The sequence below is a fragment of the Cervus canadensis genome, chromosome 1 (assembly GCF_019320065.1).
Source record: "Cervus canadensis isolate Bull #8, Minnesota chromosome 1, ASM1932006v1, whole genome shotgun sequence".
Classification (NCBI taxonomy): Eukaryota; Metazoa; Chordata; class Mammalia; order Artiodactyla; family Cervidae; genus Cervus; species Cervus canadensis.
Genome location: NC_057386.1, coordinates 9,699,312 through 9,724,262, shown reverse-complemented (window position 1 = coordinate 9,724,262; position 24,951 = coordinate 9,699,312). Strand labels below are relative to the sequence as shown.

At 59.7% G+C, this 24,951-nt stretch overlaps 1 protein-coding gene across 10 annotated transcripts in view; it reads left to right on the top strand.

The window, feature by feature from the left end:
- The window catches only part of RBFOX3 (RNA binding fox-1 homolog 3), a 430,522-nt gene that overhangs the window by 382,375 nt on the left and 23,196 nt on the right, over positions 1–24,951 (top strand). For all 10 annotated transcript variants that reach the window (XM_043462445.1, XM_043462487.1, XM_043462439.1 and 7 more), the window contains one exon: positions 24,660–24,914. In XM_043462445.1, coding sequence (XP_043318380.1) covers positions 24,660–24,914 — 255 coding nt within the window. The remainder of the gene's footprint in view (positions 1–24,659; positions 24,915–24,951) is intronic.

Below are 24,951 nucleotides of genomic sequence, written 5' to 3'. Positions count from 1 at the left end.
CCGCAGCTCCTGCTGACGAGGGCCTTGCTGTCTCCAAGGTTGGAAGCGCGGCCAGGGCCTTGGTTCAGCTCAGATGGGTGCCAGCGCCAGTGTCCACAGTCACCCACCACTGGGGGCCGGGCCTATGGTGACCACACTCACATGCCGGCTTTTATTTTGTCATTTCCTTTGGAGGATCCAAAACAAAGGATCTGACCTGTGGATCAGAGGTCTGGATGTGTTCAGGAGCCAGGATTTTGACTGCTTTGCTCACACCAGAGAGGGCAGGCACATGGCTGCTAGCACCCGGTCCAATAGCAGACAGGGGGCTACCAACTCTGCCCGGGGCAGTTGCCCACCTGCCCCCTTCCACAGGGCAGGATTGAGGCTGAAGAGGGGACCGCACAGTTGCCATGGGAATGCTTCCATCAGGCCATCCTGCCTGACCAGCTGGCAGCGAACCCCTAAGAACAAGCTCTCCTGGACCAAGGCAGGGGCCAGGACTGCCCCCTCAGATCCCAGGGGGCTGGGAACCTTCACCAGGAGGGGCTGGGACGTGGGGACGAGCTGTCCCTGGCCCTGTTCCCGTGCTGAGGTGCCCCAGCGTGCCACTGGATGCTGTCACAAGTAGCTGGTGGGGTGAGAACGGGCAACCCGTGTGCAGGCCAGTCTGAACAGCTGGGACCGCTGCCCCTTGTGCCCAGGGGAGAGGGCCTGAGGCTCAGAGTGGGCACACTGTGGGGAGGGTGGGGAACGCCCTCCTCTGCCCCCTCACCCCCACTGTTGGGTTGAAAGCACACCCGTCTGTCCCGCAAACCCCTGGGAACCAAAGGGCTCTGCCTGGAAGCAGGCAGCCAGGTAAGGTCTTGTCGGGCGGTGGTTTTGGAGCCTGAACAAGTCATAGAAGGGCAGAGTGGGGGCTAAGCCTGAGCCTAAAGCGGGTCGGGGCACAGACCCTGCATCCTGAGTTCACGCCGGGCCGTGCCATTGATGCCTGTCACTGTTGTCCCCAGACGTGGTTTGATGTGGCTGTGAGATGGGGGACTGACTCATTGGGTGCCTTGCCCGAGGGACTGTGGATTAAGCACCGCTGTAGCCTGGAATCCCAGGCAGTGAGGCCGATGCTGAGTGAAAACAGCAGTTCTCGCTGCCGCTTGTGCCCACCCCCCGCCCCCACCCAGGACCTTTGTAGATGCCTGGAGAGAGTTTAGATGCTACTGGCTTCTGTGGGTGGGGCCGGGGCGCGGCTCAGCCTGCTGCCGTGCATAGAATGCCCACCGCACAGAGAAGGCCCAGCCCTCCTGTCATTAGTGATCTGAGCTAAGACGACAGGAGGCGGACAGGGAGGTGTCCAGCCACCACCCCATGAAGGGCCAGTGCCCAGCAGGCCTCTGCAGGCCTCAAGAAGGCCAGGCTTCCCCCAGTGGGAGTGGGAAGCTGGGGGCCGGCTCCAGAGAGAACCAGGGGGCCGGTGCCCATGAGGCCACCTCTGGCCGTTGTCCAAGCCAGTGCTTCTCTAACTCAATTGCATATTTGAATCCCCGAGGCAGCTTTAAAAAACCCCTGTCCCAGGCTTTACCCCAGATCAATGACATCAGACCCTCCAGGGATGGGATACAGGGCCTGGTCCACAGATGGAGCTGGGAGCTTGTTTGAAATGTAGAAGCTCAGGCCTGCCCCGTGCTGCTGACTCAAAATTTCAGCCAGAGCCCAGGAGGGGTGGTAAACTGTTGGAGGCCCTGCCTGAGCTCAGTGAGCAGCAGACAAGCTCTGGGCTCCCCGTCCATGCTCCGGGCTCTGGGGCAGTTTTCCTCCGGGATCTATGTTTCCTGACTCTCCCGGGACAGGCAGGCACCTCGGCCCCGGGCTATGGCTCAGTGATGAGGGTGCCCAGGGGTTCTTGCAGAGTCTTCAGGTCTCGTGCAGAACCACCCGAGGGGAAGGGTAGACGTGGGCTCCTCTCGTTGCCGGGGAGTCTGGGAACAGCTCGGAAGTGGGCAGGCCGTGGCTCCTTTGCCCGGTTTATGGACCAGACTCGGTGGCTGGTTAAGAGGCGGGGGAAGGGGAGGCCTGCATCCGCTCCACTGGTGCGGCTGTCTTCCTCCACTGGATGGATCCTGTCTCAGGAGCGCTCTCCGCTCCCCGCGGCCGGTGCTGGAGCCTGCCACTTAGCTCTGTTCTCTGTGGGGGGTGTCGTGGGCAGAACTAGTGTGGGGAGCCTGCTGTCCTTCCCTGGGAGTGGACCAAGCGGACGTCGCATTGGGAAGGCTGCCTTGCGGTCCAGTCTCCTGTTGTGGACCATTCTTAAGTGGAGAGATGGGGCGGGGGTGTTGCTGGCGGGGGCTGTGTCTGTGCAGGTTGGTGGACAGTAAAACAGGGTGTCGGGAGAAGCCTGCCCTGCCGGTGTGCCTCACAGTGAGCACAGGAGCTCGGGTTGGGGGTCCCTGTAGACCAAAAATGAAGGAAGGGTGTCTTTATAACGTAGCGCTTTGTGCATGAGGGGCTCAGAGGGCCCCTGCCTTCCAACCAAAAGCATGTGCCACCCTCGGGTGCAAAGCGGACTGTGGCTTCCAGGCCAGGGGGCTCTTCTTCTGGGGGGTGACTGCCCCCCATTTCCCATCCTGATGAGCCCCCACGTGTGGGTTTGAGTCGGCTGACAGGCTAAGTGTGGGCCAGAACAGAAGTGTCCCTGGTGGGAAGGAACCCTGGCTCTGGCAACTGAGGCCCAACTTGGGTCTGCAAAGCACTCCACGTGGTCCAGGGTGGTGCAAGCCTGCGAGGAGACCCCTGAGCTGTGGCTGAGGCCCACCCAGGGGTGCCAGAGTCCTCAGAAAGTGGAGGAAAGCATCAGAGGCAAAGAGGATCGAAGGTGAGGGTCCCTGGGGGCGGTCAAGGAGACATCTGAGACCCAGTTTGTACCCCGACCCCCACCCCCAGGACAACACAGTTGAAGGCTGGCATCCTGGTTCCCTGGGTGCTGCACCCATGGGCTAGGATGACCCCTGGGTGGCCTGCGCAGCAGGGAGCCCAGCGAGGGCAGAGAACAGGACGAGCCTCTGGCGAGCTGACCCCGCAAAGGTCAGCACCGGTCTCTTCCCACGGGTGTGGGGCTCTCCAAGACTCAGTCACAGGGACCCGTGTCCCTGGGAGTTGAGTCCATCTCAGACTCAGCTAGCTCCCCCAACAAAAGAAAGATAAAAGGATCCCATCCCCTGTATGTTGGCCGGTCCTCGGAGGCCCACGGTAGGTGGCAGGTGGAGGTGCAGAGGCACAGGCCTTCCCGGGTCTGCCCTCAGCCCCTACCTGGGGTCCTCCACCTTGTCTTCTTGGCCGGGAACTAGGGTGTAGGGGAGAGGGCCTGCCGGGTTGAGGAGGAGGCAACATTCCCTGGGACCCCTGTGGCCCCTGTCCTCGGACTTGCCCCTTGGTAACGATCCGGAGGCAGAACAGAACCCCGCTTTGTCAAGAACGCTCAGCCCCTTCCCCCACCTCGTGAGAGCCCCAGGCTGGGTCAAGAGGCAGCAACTCCTGGCCTGTTCAGAAGACCCCAGGTGCCCTCCTGACACCACCAGCCAGTCTGCACAGGGAAGGCCTGCTCTCCACCAGCCCCCACCCCTTCCCACCCGCACGAGCCTCAGAGGGGTGGTCTTGGCCACCTTGCCCTTGGAAGCCCACAGGCTGAGTCAGGTTGCTGGCCCAGTAGGGGGCAAATCCACTGGTCTGGTCAGTCCTGCTGCGGTCATCAGGGCGTCCACAGAGAAGGGACAGCTCAGAATGGAAATTCCATTAGTGCTCAGCCATGGGCAACAGGGCCTGTTCAAAGAATACATTCAATTAAAAATTGATTTTTCAGTTTAATCTCAATCATAATGAACCACATTCAGACCCCTTCCACCTCCCAGGACAGCAAAGCTCTCACCCGCCCGGCCCAGCCCTGCAGGCTCCCGGGCCTCCTCCCCATCCTTTGGACGGAGATGATATAGTGAGGGACCAGGGGCCAGGGGCGGGGGCCATCCTTCACTGAGTTTGGGAATAATTACAAATGAGGTGCACAGGGGGTTTTGTTAAATGAAAGTGTCACGGTGGTAAATCGTATTTTTATTTACTGCGAGGTTGTGTTTTCAGCGTGGCTCCAGTTAAAAGCTGCAATATTTAATTTCCCTTGATCCAGACGGTATTTCAAAAGCGTCATAAAACGAAAACAGCTCCAACTTTTTCCCTGCCTCACTTCCCACAAACTCAGAGACACCAGGCAGGAGCCCCATGCTTGGGCCCACAGAGCCGACTCGCTTCTCGGGAGGACTTCCCTTCTCTCTCACCTGATTTCTCTTTCTTCCTCTGAGATCAGGCAGGAGAGGCCACGCAGGTTCTCCAAAGCTTCTCAGGCTATCTGGGCAGCGGAACTGTTAGAAACATGCTCATTTTTGTCAGCCTCGCTCAGCTTGGGGCCCTTAACTGGGCGCGGCTCTGCATTATCCCCTTACCTGTGTGAACCCCTCCTGTCTCATACATCCGCCCAGGTGGGCTCTGTCCTCACACCTGCCCTACAGACGAGAAAACGGAACTTCAGTGAAGCGCGGCATTTGCCGGGGGACCCTCGGCTCAGCAGGACTGGAACTCAGGCCTGCTTGATCTGAGTACGTAGCTGCGGTTCTGCTATGTTTGGACTTCAGAATGCCCAGCCCCACCCTGCTTGCCTCCCAGCTCTCACCTGCTGATTTGCTGTGCAACCTCAGGTCCCATACACACCCTCTCTGAGCCTCTGTAAAAAGGAAGACCCACCCCAGCTGCTTGTGATAGAACTGCAAGTTCAGAATCACATGCCCAGGAGACACGCTCCAACCCTTGGAGACAGATCCTTGGCCCAGCTCTGCGGCGGCCCCCCTCTGCTCTCCAGATAACTCCCAGGGACAGAAAGACGGACCTCCCTTTGGCTACAAACACAGTGTCCTGTGCTTTAAACATTCCCTGGACTTGACTCCAACTTCCTGGTTTGGGGGGTTTTTCACTGATTGCAGTTACACTAGGAGTACATCCATTCATGCTTATTTTTTATAGAAAGGACAGGGTGTCGTCTGACCCATCTCTGTCCCACCCCCAGCCTGCAGTGGTCAGCACTCTGGGGGCTCCCTCTCGTCCTCTCTGGCCTGGTGTCCTATTGTCCCTTGTGTTCACAGCTGCTCTGAACAACGCTTCTGGACCCCGTGGTCCTTCCCCCACGCCCACCCCCAGTACAGAGCTTCATCCCCAGTGGGTCCTCAGGAACCGGTCACTACCTGCGGGCACTCAGCACTGCTTGTCCCAGCAGCAGCCAGCTGTCCCCCCAACCCCACCCCCACTCAGCATGGTGTCTGGCTCTGTTTCCCAAAGACCTGACTTCTGGTAGACCTTGGACAAAAAAAAAGAATTCTGGGTCTAAGCTTGGGAAACTTCATTATATACATCGCTTTCCTGCAGAACTTCTTGGGGATGTTTCTAGAACATCCCAGAAAACTAAGAGTTCTACAGCACAGGCCTTGGGAAGTGCTGGTCCAGGGGAAACAGCCTGGCTGCAGGTGGGCTGGGATCTGACCCCCACCCCCGGTGCCTCTGAGTAGGGGGGACCTTAGCCTGATCTTTGAGCCTCCGTTTCCCCATCTAGAAAAGCGAGGACTCTAACACTGCCAGGGCCACCGTGCACTTTGCACCTAATTAGGGGACAGTGGCAGGCTGGGCGGTGCTCAGCACGCCTCAGGTCTCTTTCCGCACTGGTGTCCAGAGACTCCGTGGAGCTGCCCCTGCCGGGGCTGGGCATCACTGAGGCGTCACCCTCCGGGACCAGCTCTTGGGCGCTCTGTCGGGGACGAGTTGTGTGACTCCAGGCAAGTCTCATCAGCTCTCTGAGCCTCAGTTTCCTCACCTGTAAAATGGAGACAACAGCGTGTGCCTCTCAGGTGTGGGGAGGAGCCTGTGAGCGCTTGTGGCGAATGGATGTGTGGCCAGCAGAGCTGGGTGAGCAGAGCCGCGCTTGGGGGAGACCCCAGGTGGAGCGGTCTGGCAGCGGCGTGGAACTTGGGGAGGGTGGGCAGGGGAGCCAGGCAGAGCTGTGCTCAGAGCCAGCACCATCACTCGCCGGTGGCGAGACCACGAGACCCGTCCTCTGCTTCTCTCGGCCTGTCTCCCCATCAGTACTCTGGGGATAATGACACACCTCATCCGACTGGATGACAGTTGGTGGGTGAGCCGTCGCAGCAGAACACAGGCAGCGTGGCTGTCCCTCCGTCATTACTGCAGGGCACTCTGTCGTGCCCGGGCCATCTCTCCAGGCTGACTCCTGGTGACAGGAGGCCCAGCTTCTGCCCTAAGGGAGGCTCTGCTTCTTTCCCCTGGGTGTCAGGGCCAAGCCCCGGTCCTAAAGAACTGGCCCACCCTGGCCCACCCACAAGGAAATCAGGCTGGCCGTTCGTCCCCCTCCTGGCTGCAGAGCATGCCCCTGACTGCCCAGCCTCATGGGTATGGGGTCTGATGTCCTCGTCAGCAGCAGAAGATAAATGTTTTTAATTCAGGGAGCTTTACATGAGCCAATGGAAGGGAGTAAATCACCCTTCCAGGCCCCAGAGCCCAGAGTTGGCTCCCGGTCACATCAGGGTGGGCTGAGGGTCAGCCACGCCAGGTCACTGGACAGCAGGGGGACCTGGTCACACTGTGGCCTGGCAGCCAGATGCCAAGCCAGGTCATTGGACGGCAGGGGGACCTGGACACGCTGTGGCTTGGCCGCCATCACAAACAAGCTCTTCTATGGCAGGGTGGGCGGGCAGGGTCTGCCTGACTCTATTTCCCCTGCTCTCCTGGCCTGGATGGGCTTCCAGGGTCCTGGTGTGCATGCACAAGGGAGACCTGCGTGTGGACTCAGCCTTGGCACACGCCTGGCCCTGTGCTCCTCTGGGTGCCCAGGCGGTGAGACCCAGGTGTGTGCAGAGCACACGTGTGCCCTGCTGGGATGGGGGCCACGGGAGCGCTGGGGCTGTGGCCCCCGTCTGCGTGTGCAGGCACGCATGTGCACATGGCTTGTGGAGAAGAAATGTTTAAAAATGGAGTTGTCAGCCCCTAGTTGACAGGCGCAATCAGGAAAGTGCAGCGTCGGCAGGAACGGCCGCGGCTCCCTCAATTACCCGGGAGGAAATGGCCCCGCTTTGTGCTGAGGAGGCAGAGTGTGACTGGAATAAAGCAAGTGGAGCAGACCCAAAAACTTCATTAATTAAAGAAACTCATTAATGAGGGACATTTAATCAGCTGAAGATTAGATCCATGCTTGCCTCTTCCAGGAGCCGGGCGCCGAGCGGGGACCGGAGCCGGCCTGCCTCCTCCGCCCGCCCGCGCAGCCAGGCCCAGCGCCAGGGCCCCGGCAGGGAGAGGCGATGCCCCCGGGCCAGCTGCGCGCGGCCACGTGGAGGCCTGTTCGGGTGCCCGGACAGTGTCAGGGCATTGGGATGAAAGGTGCTCAGCCAAGGCTGATTTTGTCCTCACCAGGACACACGCAGCAGCGTCGGGAGGGTGTTTTGTGGTCACCCTGGGGAGGGTGGTGCCGCTCGCCCGTAGGGCTAAGGGATGCCGGACACCCTGTGGTGCCCAGGGCAGCCCCACGGGAGAACCAGCTGCCATACACGTCAGTGGTGCCAGGGCCACAGGACACCTGCTCCAGGCTGGATGTGTGAACGCACTTGGGGGATGGGGTGAGTGCGTGGCATGTGAACCGAGTGTGTGTGAGCACGGGCAATGCGTGCATGTGAGCTTGTGTGCCCGGGAACACGTGTGTGAGGGTGGATGTGTGTCAGGGTTCATGCCCGTGGACGAGGGGGGAGAGGAGGCTGGTACACCTGGAGGAGACCTGACAGGTGAGCTGAGACCTGTTGCTGGGTGTGCTTCACCCGGGACCACCCAGCGCCATCTCTGGGCCCCTGGGAGGATCTTGCTTTCAGGTGTGTTTAGAGAATTGTCCACTTGTGATTTAAGGCTGTGGGGAGAATGGCCCCCACCCAGGACAGGCTATCTGAGGGCTCGCCCGTCTGGTGGGCCATCACCCCAACACCTGTGATCTTCACTGCATGTTCGGGGACCCACCAGAGGGTGCCACCCTCAGACCATGGTCCTGCAGGTTCCACCGGGCTCCCAGTCATCTTCCCAGGCTCCCAGACATCTTCCCGGGCTCCCAGGCACCTTCCCCGCCTCTTGCAGCCCAGGGGGTGCCGGGCCGGTCTGCCCCAGGGGACCGAGCCTGAGGCCTAGGTTCGGTCACGATGGCACAGATTGGACCCGGCTCCTCAGTGCAAGTGAGGTCTGGCAGCCGGGGGTCTCACCTCCCACCTTGTCCTCCTTCCTCCCCAAGTTCCAGCCCTTTCCAGTACAGGGGTGCAGTGAGCTGCCACCACTGTGCCAAGAAGGCCCCCAGCAGGGAGAGGCAGGGGAGGGGCCTTCCCAGGCGTGTGGATGGCATGGGTGGGTGGGCAAGGCCGGGGCTGTCCGGCGTGAGCTGAGGAGGGGGCTCTGGGCAGAGCAGACGTGGTGGGGTGACGGCAGCATCGCATCTGTGGGGCAGCAGGAGCCGGGAGAGGGACACAGGAGCAGGGACCTGCGGGTCCCGGGGAGCAGGCTGCTCCTGGCTCTGGACGTGTCCACATTTTCCGGAGGAAAATGTCTTGTTTGGAAAGGAGCAAAGCGGAGGAGCTGGGCAGTGCTGCGGGAGGGACCCGGGTTTGACATGGAGACGTTCGCGCCAACCAGCTCGGAGGCTAAGAGAGTATGGAACCCTTGAGCCCACAGCTCTCAGCAGGTTTTCACCGTGTCCAGTCTGGAGGCAGGGGGTCTGCCTCCGTCATAGGGAGGTGGCGGGGGGCCCTGGATGCCAGGCCCACTCCATCCTGGGAAGTGACAAGCAGATGGCCCCACAGAGACCCTGTGAGGAACGGATAGGGATGGGACTTCCCTGGTGGTCCAGTGCTTAAGAATCCGCCTTCCAATACAGGGGACACGGGTTTGGTTCCTGGTTGGGGTGTAAGCCCACGCGCCGCAACTAGAGAAGCCCTTGCACCATAACAAAGACCCTGCACAGTGAAAATTAAACAGAAAGAAAGGAAGAATGGGTGGGGACAGAGCACCCGGGACCCCTCCCCCAGGGCCCCTGTACAGGGAGCATCCTTCTGGGTGAGGCCAGTAATGAGGGGCGCAGCCCTTTGCCTGGACACTCCTGTTGGAAGCGCTACTTCTGTGTTGAGGGGGCCTTCTGTGAGTCTGGGTGTTCAGATGTCCAGGTCCCTGTGTGAGCAGGGCACAGTCTCCACTTCCAGCACCAAGGTGATCCTGGGACGGACACGGGGGAAGATCAGGGCAGGTTTCTGAGAAGGAGAGGTGGCAGCCAGGGCTGCATAGACAAAGGGCAGCTCCTCAGGTGGCCCCGGCTCCTTCCCCAGGAGCTCATCTCCTGGGGGCGCCCCACCCCGCGCCTGCCCCTCCTTGCTGGTCCAGCACCTGGTGTGCTGCCTCCATCTCCCTGGCTGCCTGGGGAGCCCTGTCTCAGGGCTGTGGGCAGGGCAGATGCTCGGAGGTACGCACCGGTGAAGGAATGTGCCGCCCCCCAGGGGCCTGGATTCTAGACCACATGGTCCCTGACCTCGGGGCGTCAGGGCTCTTGGGATGTGCTTGAGTGTCCCCACCTTGCTGTCGGCAGGCTCAAACAGGGACACAAATGTAATTCTCAGCAGGGCCTCCAGAGCCCAGGCACCAGCCATAATCTCTGCTCCCGCCGCCAGCCCTGTCCCAGTCCCTGGGGGCTGCCCTGGGTGGCTCGTCCCCCAGACACAGCAGCCAGTGCCTATCCTGCGTCATCTCTGGCTTCTCTTCCAGACCCACCCTCAGTTCTGGCACCACGGGCATCCACCCATGGCCACTGTCCCATGATGAGCCTAAGCAGGTGGTCTCCCAGCCCAGGCTGGGGGTGGGAGTGCCCCTCCCCAGGTCCTGGTCACCAGGACCCCAAGGTCTTGCAGTCCCTGGAAATAACAGTCCCTCCAGCAGAACCTGGGGACCAGCCGAGGCTGCCACTTGGCCCCCAGATGGAAGCTCCTTCGGCTCCATAAGCATCAGCTCATGCCTCTGACCCCAGCCCAAGTCCCAGGCCCAGCAGGTTGGGCTCAAACTCAGGACATCTTCCCAGGGCTGTTGTGGCTTGTGATCAGTAGCAGCCATTTGCTTGAGTCACACATTCTGAGTTGGCAGGTCAGGAAGGCCCGAGAATCTGCATTGCTGACAGTGCCCGGGGCACGCAATGCTGCTGTCCAGACCCCAGCTGGAGGACCTTACTGTGTACAGACTCGGGGCTGAAGGGCTACGGACACCCGCCATGTGTGGCCACACGTGACCAGGCGTGAGCTCTGTCCCCATTAAGTCCCCTGTCCCGGAGCCACTGTCCTGAACTCACAAACGTCCCCATGAAAGGAGGATCGCCCAACCGACGAATGAATTCAGTTCTCAACCTGGATCCCTTGAGGGGTGTTTGACTGTGGGATGCATTATGTAATCTTTGTTGCCAGGAAATTTACCTTCCTAATGGCATTTTGTGAGTTTTCATTTGAGTCTGCCTTCCCAGGGCTCACGGTAACTAGGAGAAGCGTGCTGTGGTATGCCTGTGGTAGGGGGCAGCAGGGGGTGGGCAGACATCGGGGTCCTGAGGCTGGAGGGCACAGACGCTGGGCTATACCCAAGGGTGGGCGCCGCCCCCACCACCCACCCTTCTCACCCCTGCCTGCCCGTGTCACGTCCTGGGCACCGTGCTTAATATCCTGTTCCATTTGCTAAGTGAAACCATGGGCCATTCATCATGCTAATATTCTTTAATGAGTGAATATGCAGGAAACATGTACGATGTGGCTGCATGGGGGGGGGGGGGCTCATCCTGGGAGTGCAGAGGCTGCTGCTCTGGATCCTCAGGGGAGAGTGGCCTGCAGGCTGCTGTCTAATGTTTGTGGTCAGAATGAGTGGTTCTCTGTGGCACCCCTCCTTGTGGGGTCACCTTGACGCTGTCCTGTAGCTTTGTCCTCAAGAGGGAAGTTCCTCTCCATCCCACTAAGTAGCAGCCTGGTGTCCGCTGGTCCTCTCTCGGTGTACACGAAGATGCCACGTGTGCTCGCCCACTTACAAGTTCATGGTGGCGTCTCAGCACCCCAGAGAAGGCTAGAGGAGGGACTTAGCAAAATGGAGATCACAGGGGATGGAAATAGCCTAGAAGCCTTCCCAGAGGAGGTGTCTGAACACTTCCAGGGCAGCAGGAGGGTTGGAGGAGGAAAGAGCCCTGGGTCACAGCAGAGACTCTCTGCACAAAGACAGCACTGGGGCAGTGTTTTTCACTTTGATATCTCCAGACATGGGAGCTGCTCAGCAAACTTAGGAGGTGCTCAGCAAGCAGTTATTGACCGAGCGAATGGAGCGGTGAAGGCAGGGGACAGAAGGAGTTGTGTGGGAGCCTTGGTGGGTGCCGCTAGGAGTTGGCAAGTAACTGTGGTTGGCAGGCTGGGCCTGGGTCCTCCTTAGGGACCCTCCCCTCTTGCCGTCTCCCTCCTCCATAAGGCTTCCCTGACAGCCTCCTCTGGCTTCTCCCTCCATCCTTGCCCTTGGTAGCCTACAGGTGGCTCGGTGCCTTGGCCCCCGCAGCCCCCAGGGCCCGGGCAGATGGCTCAGCTGCCCATGCTTCCCGTTGGTCTCGCCCGGGGCTCCTGTGGGCAGGGGTACGAGACCACGGTGGGCTCCTCCTCCTCCCAGAGGCACATGGGCTCCAAGGGTGAGAGCAGAGCCTTGGGTTGCCCCTGCTGGGTCTGAGCCCTCCCTGCGTGGCCTCAGGCCAGCCCCCAGGAGCCTCACTGCGCTCCTCTGTGAGGTGGGGGAGGCAGGTGGGTGGGCTTGTCCCCGGACACAGCACGCCCTGGGGCCAGCACGCAGTCTCCCGGCCCTCCTGGCTGTCTCTTCCCACCTGGTTTGAAGAGGGTCCCTGGCCCAGAGGAGGTTGCTTTCCCCAAGCCCCTCCCTCACCTCAAGGAGCTAAGAGTGTCTCTTCCCAGTGCTCCTGACGTTTTTTTGTCAGGAAGCTGTGAGCAGCGGCTGAAAGGTGCTGGGGGCTCTCGCACTGCTTGGGGGCAGCGGGGCAGCCACTGCTGCCTTCCCAGTGCTCCCGCAGGAGGGGCCGCCAGGCTCCGCAGACGAGCCCATCGGGCACCCGGTGGGCCGAGCGGTTCTGCCCTCACCGCTCCCACGTCCCTGGACAGCCTCCACTTCCGGTTAACCACAGCCCCATGTACCCCAGAGCTGCTGGTTCTTCATGGCACCTGCACACATGTGTGGACACACACAAGCATGGATACACACGTATGCACACAAGTGTGGATACACATACACACTGTGAACAAGCGTGGACACAGACACACAAGCGTGGGTACACACGTGTGGACATGTGAACACATGCACATGTGTGGATACACACGTGTGTGGACACATACACAAGCTGGATGCACACATGCGTGGACATGCACACAAGCGTGGATACGCAGGTGTGGACACTTTTGAACACGCACACACGTGTGGATATACACACATGTGTGGACACACATGCAGATACAAGCTGGATACACACATGTGTGGACACACACAGACACACACACACAGTGAGTTACAGATCCAGGGCTGGGCAGCACCCAAGGGAATTTGTGAAATGGGGTGAGGACCCCTACTCATTGAGGGGCAGTGACCGGCCCCAGCTCCCTGGACTCCCCAGCGGACCCCCAGTCGTGTTCTGGTCCCACCCCATTTTGCAGAGACCCAGCCCCTGGGGTCCCTGCTTGGCCCAGCAGCCTCACGCTGGACAGGGGCCCCCACCCCACACCTGCCTTCCTGGGCCCTTCAGCCAGACAGCGGCTGCCGGCTCCTCGCTGATTTCCCCCGGCAAGGCAGAGAGCGGTGGAGGTGAAGCTGATGGGAGAGGGGGATTTATGGGGCCATGTTATTTACGATTTGTATGCAGTGAGCTTGGAGGGAATTACGGCTTAATCGTGCGAAAATCCGTCCCCTCCCCTGGGGCTTTTCGGCTGAGATCTGGGCCCAGCTTAATGCAGGAAGGGGCTGAGTCTGGGCTGAGAGACAGCGGTAGGCTCTGGCAGGTAGTGGGGCTCCATTCTGGGGGATGGGGGTGACATCCCAGTCGATAGATTGGGAAAGTGCCTGGGGTCTTTCAGGTGGAGGGTCTTACTCTTTCTTGTGCCTTGAACCCTCTTAGCATCCATTGAGGCACATGGATTCCTTCTCAAAAAATGATCTTAAATGCATAAAATACATTAGGATTATAAAAGAAACCATTTTATGGGAATACACTTACCCAAAGAGAGAAGACAGCTGAAGTCGTAATCTGTGGCTTCTTTACAAATGTGTGAAAGAACCATTTGGGAGGGGTGGTCTGCTCACACCCTAGTTTTGGAGTTGGGGTGAGTGCAAGCGTAGCACAGTAGGAAGGACCTACGGTTTCTGTTCGAGACAGGGTCTTGGGCAGTGCTCACGCCCTGGGTTTGCAGTGACTTTCGTAGCTGCTGACATTCCAGTTGGCGGACTATAAGATGGAGAGGTAGGGTGTTTTCCTGTCCAGGATCACAGGTGCCCTGAGTTCTTCCCCCAAGAGAAGGAAGTGGCACAGCGTACAGGCAGAGCATGACCACGCTGCTTCCGGGCACAACGCCGAATCGGTGCGCCTTGTTCTGGAGCCACAGCAGCTCTGGGTCAGCTCTGTCCGGTTCACAGTGCAGATGCGGAAACTGGGCTGCCGGCAGGGAGATGAGCAAGAGTGTGGCCGGGCCCGCCCTCCCCTGTGCGAAGCCTGGGCAGCAGGCAAGGTGCCCAAGGCGCCCCGGAGAGCCGTGTCGGGAGACTGGCCTCGGTGCTGCAGACTAAGTGGGCTCGGGCCCACGTGTGCTCCGCGTGGAGAGCAGGGCTCCGCAATCAGGACTTGCTGTTTGCCAGGGTGACCCGGCCCATAAACCACTCAGCAGCCGCCAAGGCAGGAGGGGCCTGAGGCCCTTCTGGGAAATGAGGGTCTGTGGACCAGAGGAAAAGGAGACATAAGGTGGAGGAGACCTGGGATGCTGGAGGGAAGGGGTCAGGAGCGGTGGGAACCCAGCCAGGTCCGCGCCTTATCACCACCAGGAATGGCCAAACACTGGCCACAGCATCAGATTATAAACTTGGAGTCCTCGGGGCTTACTTCTGGGGGTTCTGCTTGGATTTCCCCTGACATCCCTTGAGGTCTCAGGGGGTGGGGACAGACACGCAATGCACCCAGTAGTCCCTGGAGTATCCGCTACGCCAGACGCCCCATGGAGAAGGTGGGGGAGGAAGGGGGGAAAGCCAAAGGCTGGAGAACTCGCCACCCACCCCACGGGTCCTGAGTGAAGCAGTACAGGGTGTGACGGGCCTTCCAACAACCCTAACTTAACAGAGGATACTGAACTAGCTGCGGGGACAGAATGGACTGGATGGGGCAGGGAGGGCCACTGCTCAGGCAGATTCTCAGCCCTGGCCTTGGAGCCTCCACTTCTTCCTGCCCTCAAGCCCCCCCTGGTACCTGCCGGGGGCCCCTGGTCTCCCCTGTACCCCAGGGCAGCCCCGTCCCAGCCCCCCTCTGAGCCCCCTTCATGCCTACTGCCCGCATGGCCGCCTTTAACCCGACCTCCAGTCGCCTGGACGAGGAAGGGTGAACTGGAACCCGGCTGGGGCTGGCGCCCCCTCTCCCCAGGGACCTGCCAAGTCCTTCCTCTGAGCCCTGAATTGTGTGCATCCCTTCCCGGCTCCTTGCTCAGGGACTGGCAGCTTGAAATCAGCGGAGGGGGGAGCATTCACACCATGGAAATATGCAGCCACCACGACGCAGGACTTTTTCCCCCAACAGAACCCTTGTCTGACACTCACCAGCACACCACTCCATCCCCCTTGGGTCGGGGGGAGCGGATCGCCAGGTCGGCCTGTCCTCTGAATGCTGGAGGAGGGCATCAGGCCAGGGGTGGGCACCTGCAAGCTTAGGAAACCCTGGTTGGTTGCTGGGTTAGAAGGAATTCCGTGAGGCTGAGTCAGCCTGCTCGACAGAGCCCTGGGGTCTTGGGGACAGTGGATGGAGGGACCGCCCTCTTCTGCTCCTACGGACGAGAGTCCACAGCTGTGGACAAGAGTCCAGCTACAAGAGTCCATAGCTGTCATGCCGTGTCCGCTGGTTCCAGAGTCAGGCAGGTCTGGGTCTGCCACGTGCCGCTGTGTGCTCCTGAGCAAGTGACTTCCTTCTCTGTTTCTCTCTTCAGTGGAGAAGGCCAGTTCACAGGCTGTTGAACGATTATATGAACTAATGCCTTTTTATTGCTTTACACAGTGGTGGGCTCTCCAAGTGACCCATGCTGTCCCTCCTGCATTCGTCAGAGTTACTCAACATGTACTGAGCACCTGCTCTATGCCGGGGCTGTGTTGGGTGCTGGGGACTCAATGGTGAGCCCTTGTCCTCGGGAGTCTCCACTCTCCACTACCGAGGTTCTGGAATGTTCCAGTAGGCTCAGGCGCTGCCCTTCCCACTCGCGTTCCCTGGCACCGTGACTGCCACCCTGCTCTGTCCTGAAGCATCTCTACCAGCACCCCTGCTTGCCAAGACCATGCCCCAAAGTCTCTGCCTTGAGGTATCCTGGCCTGCAGGGATCCGCCCACCCTGCACGCCACTGGGATGACATCTTAAAGAGTTCTTGGAAGGGAGGAGGCATGAGATTCCAAGAGGGAGAAATCCCTGCTGTGCCTCTGGGGTGGTGGGCTGGAAGGGAACAGGAGAGGTCTCGCATGGAGGTGGGGGCTGGGTTTCCAGGACTCCCCCTCCATGAGCCAGGACTTTCCTTGGGTGCCTGGGCTGGGAGGGGCCCCCGTTCCTGCCTGGCGGGGCCACTCGCCTGTGAAATTTGGGGTCAGGAGCCCATGAGCCGTGGAGGTGGCCTGTTTCTGGATTGTGAAAGCAAGTGAGATCGAGGCGAGAGGGAAGGGAGGAAGGGTGGCCAGACCGTGTGCTGTCCTGGCGCCCCACTCCTGCCACCCTCCCGCGGGTGACCTCCAGCCCAGACAGCCTCCACTGAATCCTGGACCCGCTCTTGCTTTTGCTCTGGGTCTTGGCAGGTCCTGGAAACCTCGATTGTGTCCATTTATTTTCGCAGTGATGCTCCTGGGAGAACGAGTCCCCTCCCCTCCAGGAGTGGGGAGCCCCTTCCCTGAGTCACGCAGGAAACACTCGGAGGCAACAGACTTGCCGAGCCCGGCCCCTGCTGTCAGTTGGCCCCCTAGGAAATTGGAATATCAGCCTGAACCAAACACCGTGGCCGAGTTAATTGCTTGTCCCCCAAAAGTCATGTCGCGCACTTCAGATTTAGCTGATGCTCATGGGGCCTCCCCAGGGTGTCCGCTCCCGGAGGCAGGGCCCTGTGCTGGTTGGCGCACCCCAGCACCCAGAACTTGGACCTAGTAGGTGCGGGGTGTCTATTCAGCCAGCAGGTCCACGCACACAGACTCTGCTGGCACAGACTTGAGAACACCAACCCTGCCTGCACTCACCAGCCGGTCCTCACCGGGGCCAATTCCTTCTCATCCTAGTGGCCAGAACATTCTCCATCTCGGAGGTCCCTCTCCAGGATCAAAGTGGTCCTGGGTCTGTGAGCAGGGTCAGGATCCACCCTCCTTGGAGAAAATCAGAGGACGTGTTTTATTCCTGCCCAGGGTGTCTTAAGTCACAGTGGGAGGACTCGCTAGAATCAACCAAACTCACCCAAGCCTGGCGGCAGGATCATGACAGGCCGTGAAACATGGGCCAGCCTACACGAGGGCCGGGGGTCTCTTGCCCCTTCCCTTGATGTCATCGCGTGTCCCAGCTTCGTCTTCGTTCCTCTTCAATAATCTCATCTTCTCTTTCTCCCCAAAACCTCACCTCCCTGTGACCAGCACGTTAAGAAAATAGAATAGGGACATCACCTCCAAGAAGACAACCAAATGTGTTAGTCTAGTAACACCCCCTTTCTCTCCTGCTCCTCATGATCCCCCCTGACCCCAGCCCTTTCCCCTCTGTGAGCCCCCACCCTCCCCACTGCTACCATCACGTGATCGCGGGCAGCCCTCTTGCTCCAGGAAATGCCATCCCTCTGCTCCCGAACCAGCCTACCCGGGGCAGCCAGGGACAGAGGGACCCTCCCTCTGAGCAGGTGGGTGTTGACCGAGCCCCCCTCCCGACTGGGAAAGGTGCGGTGGTCATGGAGATGAGCAGAATGCAGCCTGGATTCAGATTCGCATGGAACCACGGACTGGCGTTTCCTCACCTGTAAAAGGGGGACAACCATCCCACATGTTCCTGGGGCTGCACCAAGGAACAACCAAAGTGGGTACAGTGTTGTGGATTCTTCATGCCCTCGGAGGGTCAGCAAGGGGCGGATGAGTTCACAGGCTGCAGTCATGTGGGCACGTGGTGGAAGTTTCCAGAAGGCAGGTTTCAGCTCTGCCTGTGGAAGAGCATCTGGCAGAGCTGCTCTGGGAGGGAAGGAGCCTCCACGCTGGTGAACGTACATCGCTGGGCTCGCTCGGGCAGAGCCGGGCGGGTGCCGGTGAGGGCACAGAGATGAGAGTCAACTGTCCAGCGGGCCGGGTTGGGTGTCACCCGTGGTCACCTCCCATCTAAGGCTCGGGGATTGAAGGAGTCTCGGGTTTGCTCCGGATGCAGACTCCTCAGCGTTCAGAGGTTTGGGGCACCGCCTCACACGTGCATGCCCTGGGATGGGGAGGGCAGGACATTCCTGCTCCCAGGCTGGGAGGTCAGACCCCTGAGGTACCCTGGCTTAGCCATCACTGGGGACTTGAACCCACATGTCCTGCCTGCCAGCAGTCAGCCCCTAAGTCAGCTGCCTCCTCTTCTGACACTGATGGGCACCGGGAAGGCCTCGAGAACGACCCAGCAACGCTCACGGGGGTCCTCTGCACCGTCCTCTTCTGGAAACTGACTGTCCTGTTCTCCTGGTCCTGTGAATTGTCCCACATGGCGTGAAGGCTCGGGCTTGGCCCCTGCTCCTGGCTTAGGGAGGCGACATCTGTCCCCTCTGTCCTGGGAACATGGGCGGTGCCCTGCACACACAGGCATCAGTCCAGCCTGAGCACCTCCTGTGTGTCCCCGGTGCCAGGCAGCAGAGGCTCAGCTGGTGCCAGTGACCTGGGTAAAGATTGGTATTGGGGGGCGTGGCTGTGAAGGTGGTGGAGGGGGTCCCCTCTCCTCTCAGGACAGGTGAGCCATGTCCAGAGTGGGACAGGCAGATCACACACCTACCCATCTGGTCCTTTAAGCCGGTGGTTCTGCCCTGCTCCCCTCCTCTGCCCTGTCTGGAAGCCGGCTTTGCCCAGAGGTGGTGGAGAGATGGCGCGGTGCCCAGCCTTTGCCGCCAGGCTGCCTTCCTTCTGCAGCCTGGCCTGCGGACCGGGCCCACGGCGCCCTCCCTCCCGGGGTGAGGAGTCTGGGAGGCAATTAGCCTAATTGTCGTGGAGGGGCTGGGAGCAGAGAGAGCCGCCAGGGGACTGTGCAGGGAGGGGCTGGGAGGGCCTCTGTCTGCGGCCGCTTCGGCTCTTCCCTGCCCCCAGCACCCTGCTCCCTGAACATCCTGCCCAGCGCATCCCACACAGAGGGGACCTTCCCCCTGGAAGACAGGAGCTCACTGGCCAAGGCCTGAGTGCACAGATTTTCACTGGGCCAGTGAGGTGAGCAGAGACACTTGGGGGAGTCTTAACTCTAGATCTTAAAGATGAAGGGCCCTCCTGCCCAGCCCCTGCCTCCAGGCAGATGAGTCCCTGTCTCCTTTCCACAGACTAAGAGGTTAGGCTGTGCCCAGGGTCACCTAGAAATGGAGGCATTGAGTCTGCACTCAGGGTCTGGTGCCAAAAGCAGGCCTACCCAAGGTGCAGGAGCAGAGACAAGGCCTTTAGCTGCAGGCCTCCCTGAGAGGCTGGCTGGGCTCTCCCTGGTCAGAGCCCCTCACTGCCCGTTCCTGGGGCTGGACAAGCCCTTCCATCCCATACCACCGTGTCTTCAGGACCCAGCAGGGAGTGGGTGGCTCACTGGCTCTAGAATAACGTGAGTCTATTTACAAGGAGACTTTGCAGAGGTGTCTGGAGGAGAGCTGGACCATAAAGAAGGCTGAGCACTAAAGAATTGATGGTTTTGAACTGTGGTATTGGAGAGGACTCTTGAGGATCCCTTGAACTGCAAGGAGATCAAACCAGTCAATCCTAAAGGAAGTCAACCCTGAATATTCATTGGAAGGACTGATGCTGAAGCTGAAGCTCCAATACTTTGGCCACCTGATACGAAGAGCCGACTCATTAGAAAAGACCAAGATGCTGGGAAGGATTGAAGGCAGGAGGAGAAGGGGACGACAGAGGATGAGATGGTTGGATGGCATCACCGATTCAATGGACTCGAGTTTGAGCAAACTCCAGGAGTTGGTGATGGACAGGGAGGCCTGGTGTGCTGCAGTCCATGGGGTCGCAAAGAGTCGGACACAACTGAGCAACTCAACAACAGCAACAACTGTAGGATGGGCTGGGGCAACTACCAGGAATAGTGCAGGACCCCAGACTGACAGTGACAGAGCTGTTACCACCTCAGGCCTAAGGAGGAAGCAGCAGTAGAACTGAGAAGATTGGAGGCTCCTGGAGAGGCCCCTCCCTCGAGTCTGGATCCCCTCTGGTCTGGGAGAGATCCAGCCAGAGACAGCCTCCCAGGGAGAGAGCAGGGGAATAAATATTCCAAACTCATCCCCAGACTCTGGAAACCAGAGGACTGAGCCCTCGCCCCACCTTCATGGCCAACCACACACCCTCCCCTGACATCACCCCTCTTCTTGAATCGGTCTACCCTCTTGTGTCTGTGCCCCTCAGTTCCCCTTTGCCAGATGAGCGAACTTTGATCTCTAGAACTTACTGCCTTCCAGTCATCATTATTGTTGACTTAGAGTGGTCAGTTCCTCTTGGGCCAGAAACCCTTCATGGCAATGAAGAGAGTGGTGAGTCAGAACCAAGAAAAGAGAGCATGTCTGGAGAGAGATGAAGGGCCCACACATTGCATGCTGCCGAGGGTCAGGTCGGATGAGGACTGGGAGCTGACCCTTAGATGGTCAACATGGTGGAGGTGGGAACCTTGCCCAGGGTATTTTCGGGGAATGGTGCCTGGGAGAGTCAGCTGGGGGTGGGATGATGAGGAAATAGGAATAAAGGAGTTTAGGCTTCAGATCTAGGTGATTCATTCAAGAGCCTTTGCTATGTAGGGAAGCAGTGCATGGGGTTTGTAGCTGACAGACCTGAGTGGTCAAGGAGGGTTTTCTTTCCCTATCATGGGAGCCAGTCAGCGAATTGCCAGAGCTGTGAGCACATGCTGGTGAGAAGGACTGGACACCTGTGTGCATGGAAGTGACCGGGTAGAGATGGGAGGGAAGGCCAGGGGTGGGACAAGGGGCAGGAAGGTGAACAAGTGAGCATGGACATGGCCTTCCATCTCCACGGGAAATAAAAAGCACGGTCATTGCCGAGAAGGAGAACATTGGAGTGTGGTGGGAGGGTTGGGGAGGAAGAGGGAAATGGTCATCAAGAGTGAGTGGTAGATCCATGCAGAGGACAGTGATCTAAGGAAATCGGGCTGATTTTGTACTTTTTCCCAGAGTGTGGGCCACGGAGTGGAATGGGCAGGGCTGATCTTATCCATTTGCCAGGCAAGTGTAATGACAGGAGAGAGAGAAAGGTTTGCAGAGGGGGTGGGAATAAATGACTTGACCATGGTCTTTAAGCTTTTAACTCATCTGTCCATCTACTCATCCATTCCCCTTTCATCCATCCATTCTCCATCCATCTTTCCATCCATCTTTTTATCCATCCATCTATACACGCATCCACCCCTCTGTCTGTCAATCCTTTCATTCATCCGTCCAACCATCAATTCTTTCATCCATCCAGCCATCTTTTTATCCAGCCAGGCATCTTTCCACCTGTCTTTTCATTTATCCATCCACCCACCCATCCTTCCACCCACCCACCCATCCTGCCATCCACCCATCCAGTGTGCGTTGAAACCCTTCCAAGTGCAGCCGAATGTTGTGCTGAGTGCAGGGATGTGGCGATGGAGGGTGAGTGAGGGAATTCACAATCCCTGGGGAGCCACACTCGTTCACAAACTGCTCTGAAATCATCTGAAGCCATGAGACCTGGCCTGGCAGGGGGACTCTGCTGAGCTCACTCCATCAAGCCCGGCCCTTCATTGTGGCCCCAACAGACCTAAGAAGAAGGAAGAAAAGGAAAGTGACAAGCACCGTGCAAACCTCTGAGTGCAGGGCACCTGGATGCCCTCTCGGGGTAGACCTGACACCCGCTGCTGTTCCATCCAGGTCTGCTCTTGGGGCTCTCAGCATGGACTGCGCTTCCAAACCTCATGGGAAAGTTTGGTTGTGAAGTTTCTTTGCCCCGGGGTGCATCGCAGGTACGGGTTGTGCAGCCAAGGAAAAGGCCACTCATGGAACCATAGCCCGTTATGCATGGGCGTGAAGGAGATGCAGGGCAGGGGTGTCGAGAACTGCCCAGGACCCACCGACACACCAGAGATGATCACTGCAGATGGGAAACATACTCAGAGTGGATAAACAGTGACCTGGGGCCAGTCGGTGGCTAAGAGGGGGGATCAGAACTCTCCAGGTGCTCTCCAGGGTCCTGGCTGTCACTGGGCTGTGGAACCTCACCCCCCTCTAGACCCCCCAGGAAGGGCTACAGTTCTGCACGAGGAGCGGGGAGCCAGGTTTAGGAGCTGGCGGCCCATACCATACAGGCCCCTGTACCTCAACTTTATTGGCTGGGAAATGGGGACACATTGTCCACCTGGTAGGTTGGAGGAGACTCGATGAGGTCACACCTGCAGGGCAGACAGCACCATGCGCTCAGATGCGCTGACTTCATGATGCCGCAAATGTCGCTCGAGGTCCCCACCCCTCAGCTGCCCCCTGCCCACCGCTGACCCCTCCAGACCCTGGCGTTTAGGACCCCAAACACACCTCCCTCTACCCTCACCGTGTCGCGGGTTCCCCTGACAGTCTGGGCCCTGGGCTCCAGCGTGGGAGCCCTGCAGAGGGAGAGATTGGCAGCTGTCCCTCTGCCAGGACAGGACCAGAGATGAGGGCACTGGGGAGGGTTGGGGGTGGGGTGGGGAGGAAGCAGACAGGAGAGCAGCCCCCCTTTCCTAGAGCCTCGGAGGAGGTGGGGGAGAGGGGGCACTGGCAAGATGTAAGTTAGTGAAGGTTCTAATCAAATATTTATCAGTTAATTGATCTCCGGAGGCTGCGGACAGCGCCCTCCCCCTCACCCGGGCCTTTCCACACTCCTGCCTGGCTCTCCGCTTCCCTCCGCTCCTCGCCCTCCCCGCCTCTCCTCCGCCATCCTGGAGCCTGGGTGCTCCTCCACCCCTGGGAGCCTCCCGCCTCGCGGGCCCCTCCTCCCTCACTCTGAACCCACCCTGGGTCTCGCTGGGCCAGAGCCAGAGGCTGGCCGACTGGGCGATGGGGCTTCTCGGCTACTTGGGAGCAATGAGGCAGGACCCTCTAGCGAGGGGCGGGCCCTCATGAGTGTGTGCATGTGTGCACACGCCTGCATCCATCCACTTACCAGGGGTGTGGACTGCCCCAGTTTCTGCAGAGAGAGAGGAAGGACCTGGGGGCTTCCCCAAGGAGGAAGTGGGGACGAGACCTCTTGTTCCGTGTTGGGTCGCCCAGAAGTGAGGGCTGTCAGCACCGAGGTGGAGACTGGCACTGGGGGGGTGCTGGGGGCAGGGTGGAGCTGGGCCCTGGGCTGTTGTGGGGGCCTGCGGTCGCTGGCTAGGAGGGAGGTGGGCAGGCAAGCAGACCATGGCGGTGGGGCAGGGCTCTGGCCTGAAGGCAGAAACCAGGTCTTCCATTCAGTCTCCGTTGGCCTCGTGTGGCCAGTCCCCTCAGGCCACCTCCCCCACCACGATCGACTCAACATCTGGGGAGTTGAACTAACTCTCCCATCGGACAGCAGACCCCACCAGGGCAGGGACTACCCATCCCGCTCCCCACTGGAATCACAAGCCTGGCACCCCAGCTTCCCAACACACAGTTTGGGGTGAATAAATAGTCACCAATTGAAGGAACAGCAGTGAGCAAGTCGGCATGCTGGCTAGAAGAAGCACATGTCTCGGGGTGGGGGTGGGGAGGTGGACAAGGAGACAGACTCTAAAACTGAGATCAGACACACGGAGGTTGACAGGGGTGGAACGGAAGCACGTATCAGGTCCCCGCTCAGCAGGGCATCAGGAAAGCAGTCAACCATCGCCGTGCATGCAAGGGTCCTACACGCTCCAGGGGCGCCTCCTGCAAGAGGTGACCCCTGTCCTTCCAGGTGGTGAGGCTCCTTCTCCCCCAGAGGCACCCTCAGAAGGCCAGGGGGTGCCTCCCCTGCTCAGAGTGGCTGCTGAGAGCCTGCCCCCTAGTGTGTGTCCACAGCGAGGGTTGGCCAGAACACCAGTCTCCTCCCCCGAACCCACGAGGGACCCCAGTCCCTTCTCTGAGGCTAAGAGATTTTCCACCAGAGCTGTCCTTTGTAACCAATACCAGTGGTTCTCACAGTCCCCAGACTTGGAGAGGAGGTCTGGGGTGACCCGAGATCTGCACTGCTGACCAGATCCCAGATGATGCTGATGCTGCGGGTCCCAGCACCCCCTTTGGAGAACCACTGTCCTGGGGCGCTTCCGGGCCTCGCCAAGGGCTTCTCAGAGCCCCAGGTTGGCTGGGGTCAGCATTGAGGGAATACATTTCCCCCTGGGGCAGCAGACCTTTGAGGGTGGGAAGGGTCACTGGGACGTCTTGGGGATCCTTGAGACGGAGGCCAGAACCCTCTGTGCCCCACGGACAGTGCCTCACCCTGTGGCCACCGTGAGGCCCAGTTGTACGAGGCTCCATGTCTTCACAATCAACTCCAGTCCTCCCCTCTGCAGGCTGTGAATCGTGTCCTCTCACGCCTGCTTTACTGATGAGAAAACCGAGGCTTAGAAGCCTTTCTAAGGCCAGAGGGCAGGGGTGAGGCCATCCAGGGCCAAAGGCAGGATCCAGGTGCTGCTGGAAGCTTCCGTGTCTCGACTGGGCCCATGTCAGTCTCCTGGTGGGGAAGGTTTCACAAGCCGTCACCGCTGGGGGGCCCTGCCCTGTAGAGGGTACACAGGGCCACCCTCAGCTATTTCTTACAGCTGTGTCTGTCTACAGTTATCTCGAAATGTTTAATTATTTTGAAAACTTGCTGGATTAAAAATAAACCTTTAGTGTGCTGGACCTGACAAGTTCACACAAGTGACTCCAAACCCAGGGGTGTCTCGCCGCAGACCTGGGCTCCCCTGAATGCCCCCAGCAGCCCAGCTGTGAGCTGGTTGCCCCGTGCTGGGGGAGACCCCCCTCCCAGGCGGCCTGGACAATGCTGCTGAAAGTCCAGTTCGGGACCACAGGGCCTCGCAGAGAGGGGCCAGTGAAAGGAGGCAGAGTCCCGCCCACACCGCGGTCTAACCAACCTTGCTGTCTCCTCCGCAGGGCAATCAGGACGCCACGGCTCCGCCTGAAGCGATGGCCCAGCCCTACCCCCCGGCCCAGTACCCCCCTCCGCCACAGAATGGCATCCCCGCCGAGTACGCCCCACCCCCACCGCACCCCACGCCGGACTACTCGGGCCAGACCCCGGTCCCCCCGGAGCATGGCATGACCCTGTACACACCAGCACAGACCCACCCGGAGCAGCCAAGCAGTGACACCAGCACACAGCCCATCACAGGGGCCCAGACAGTGCCGGTAAGGGCCCCCCAGCCTCGGAACTCCAGGGGAAGGG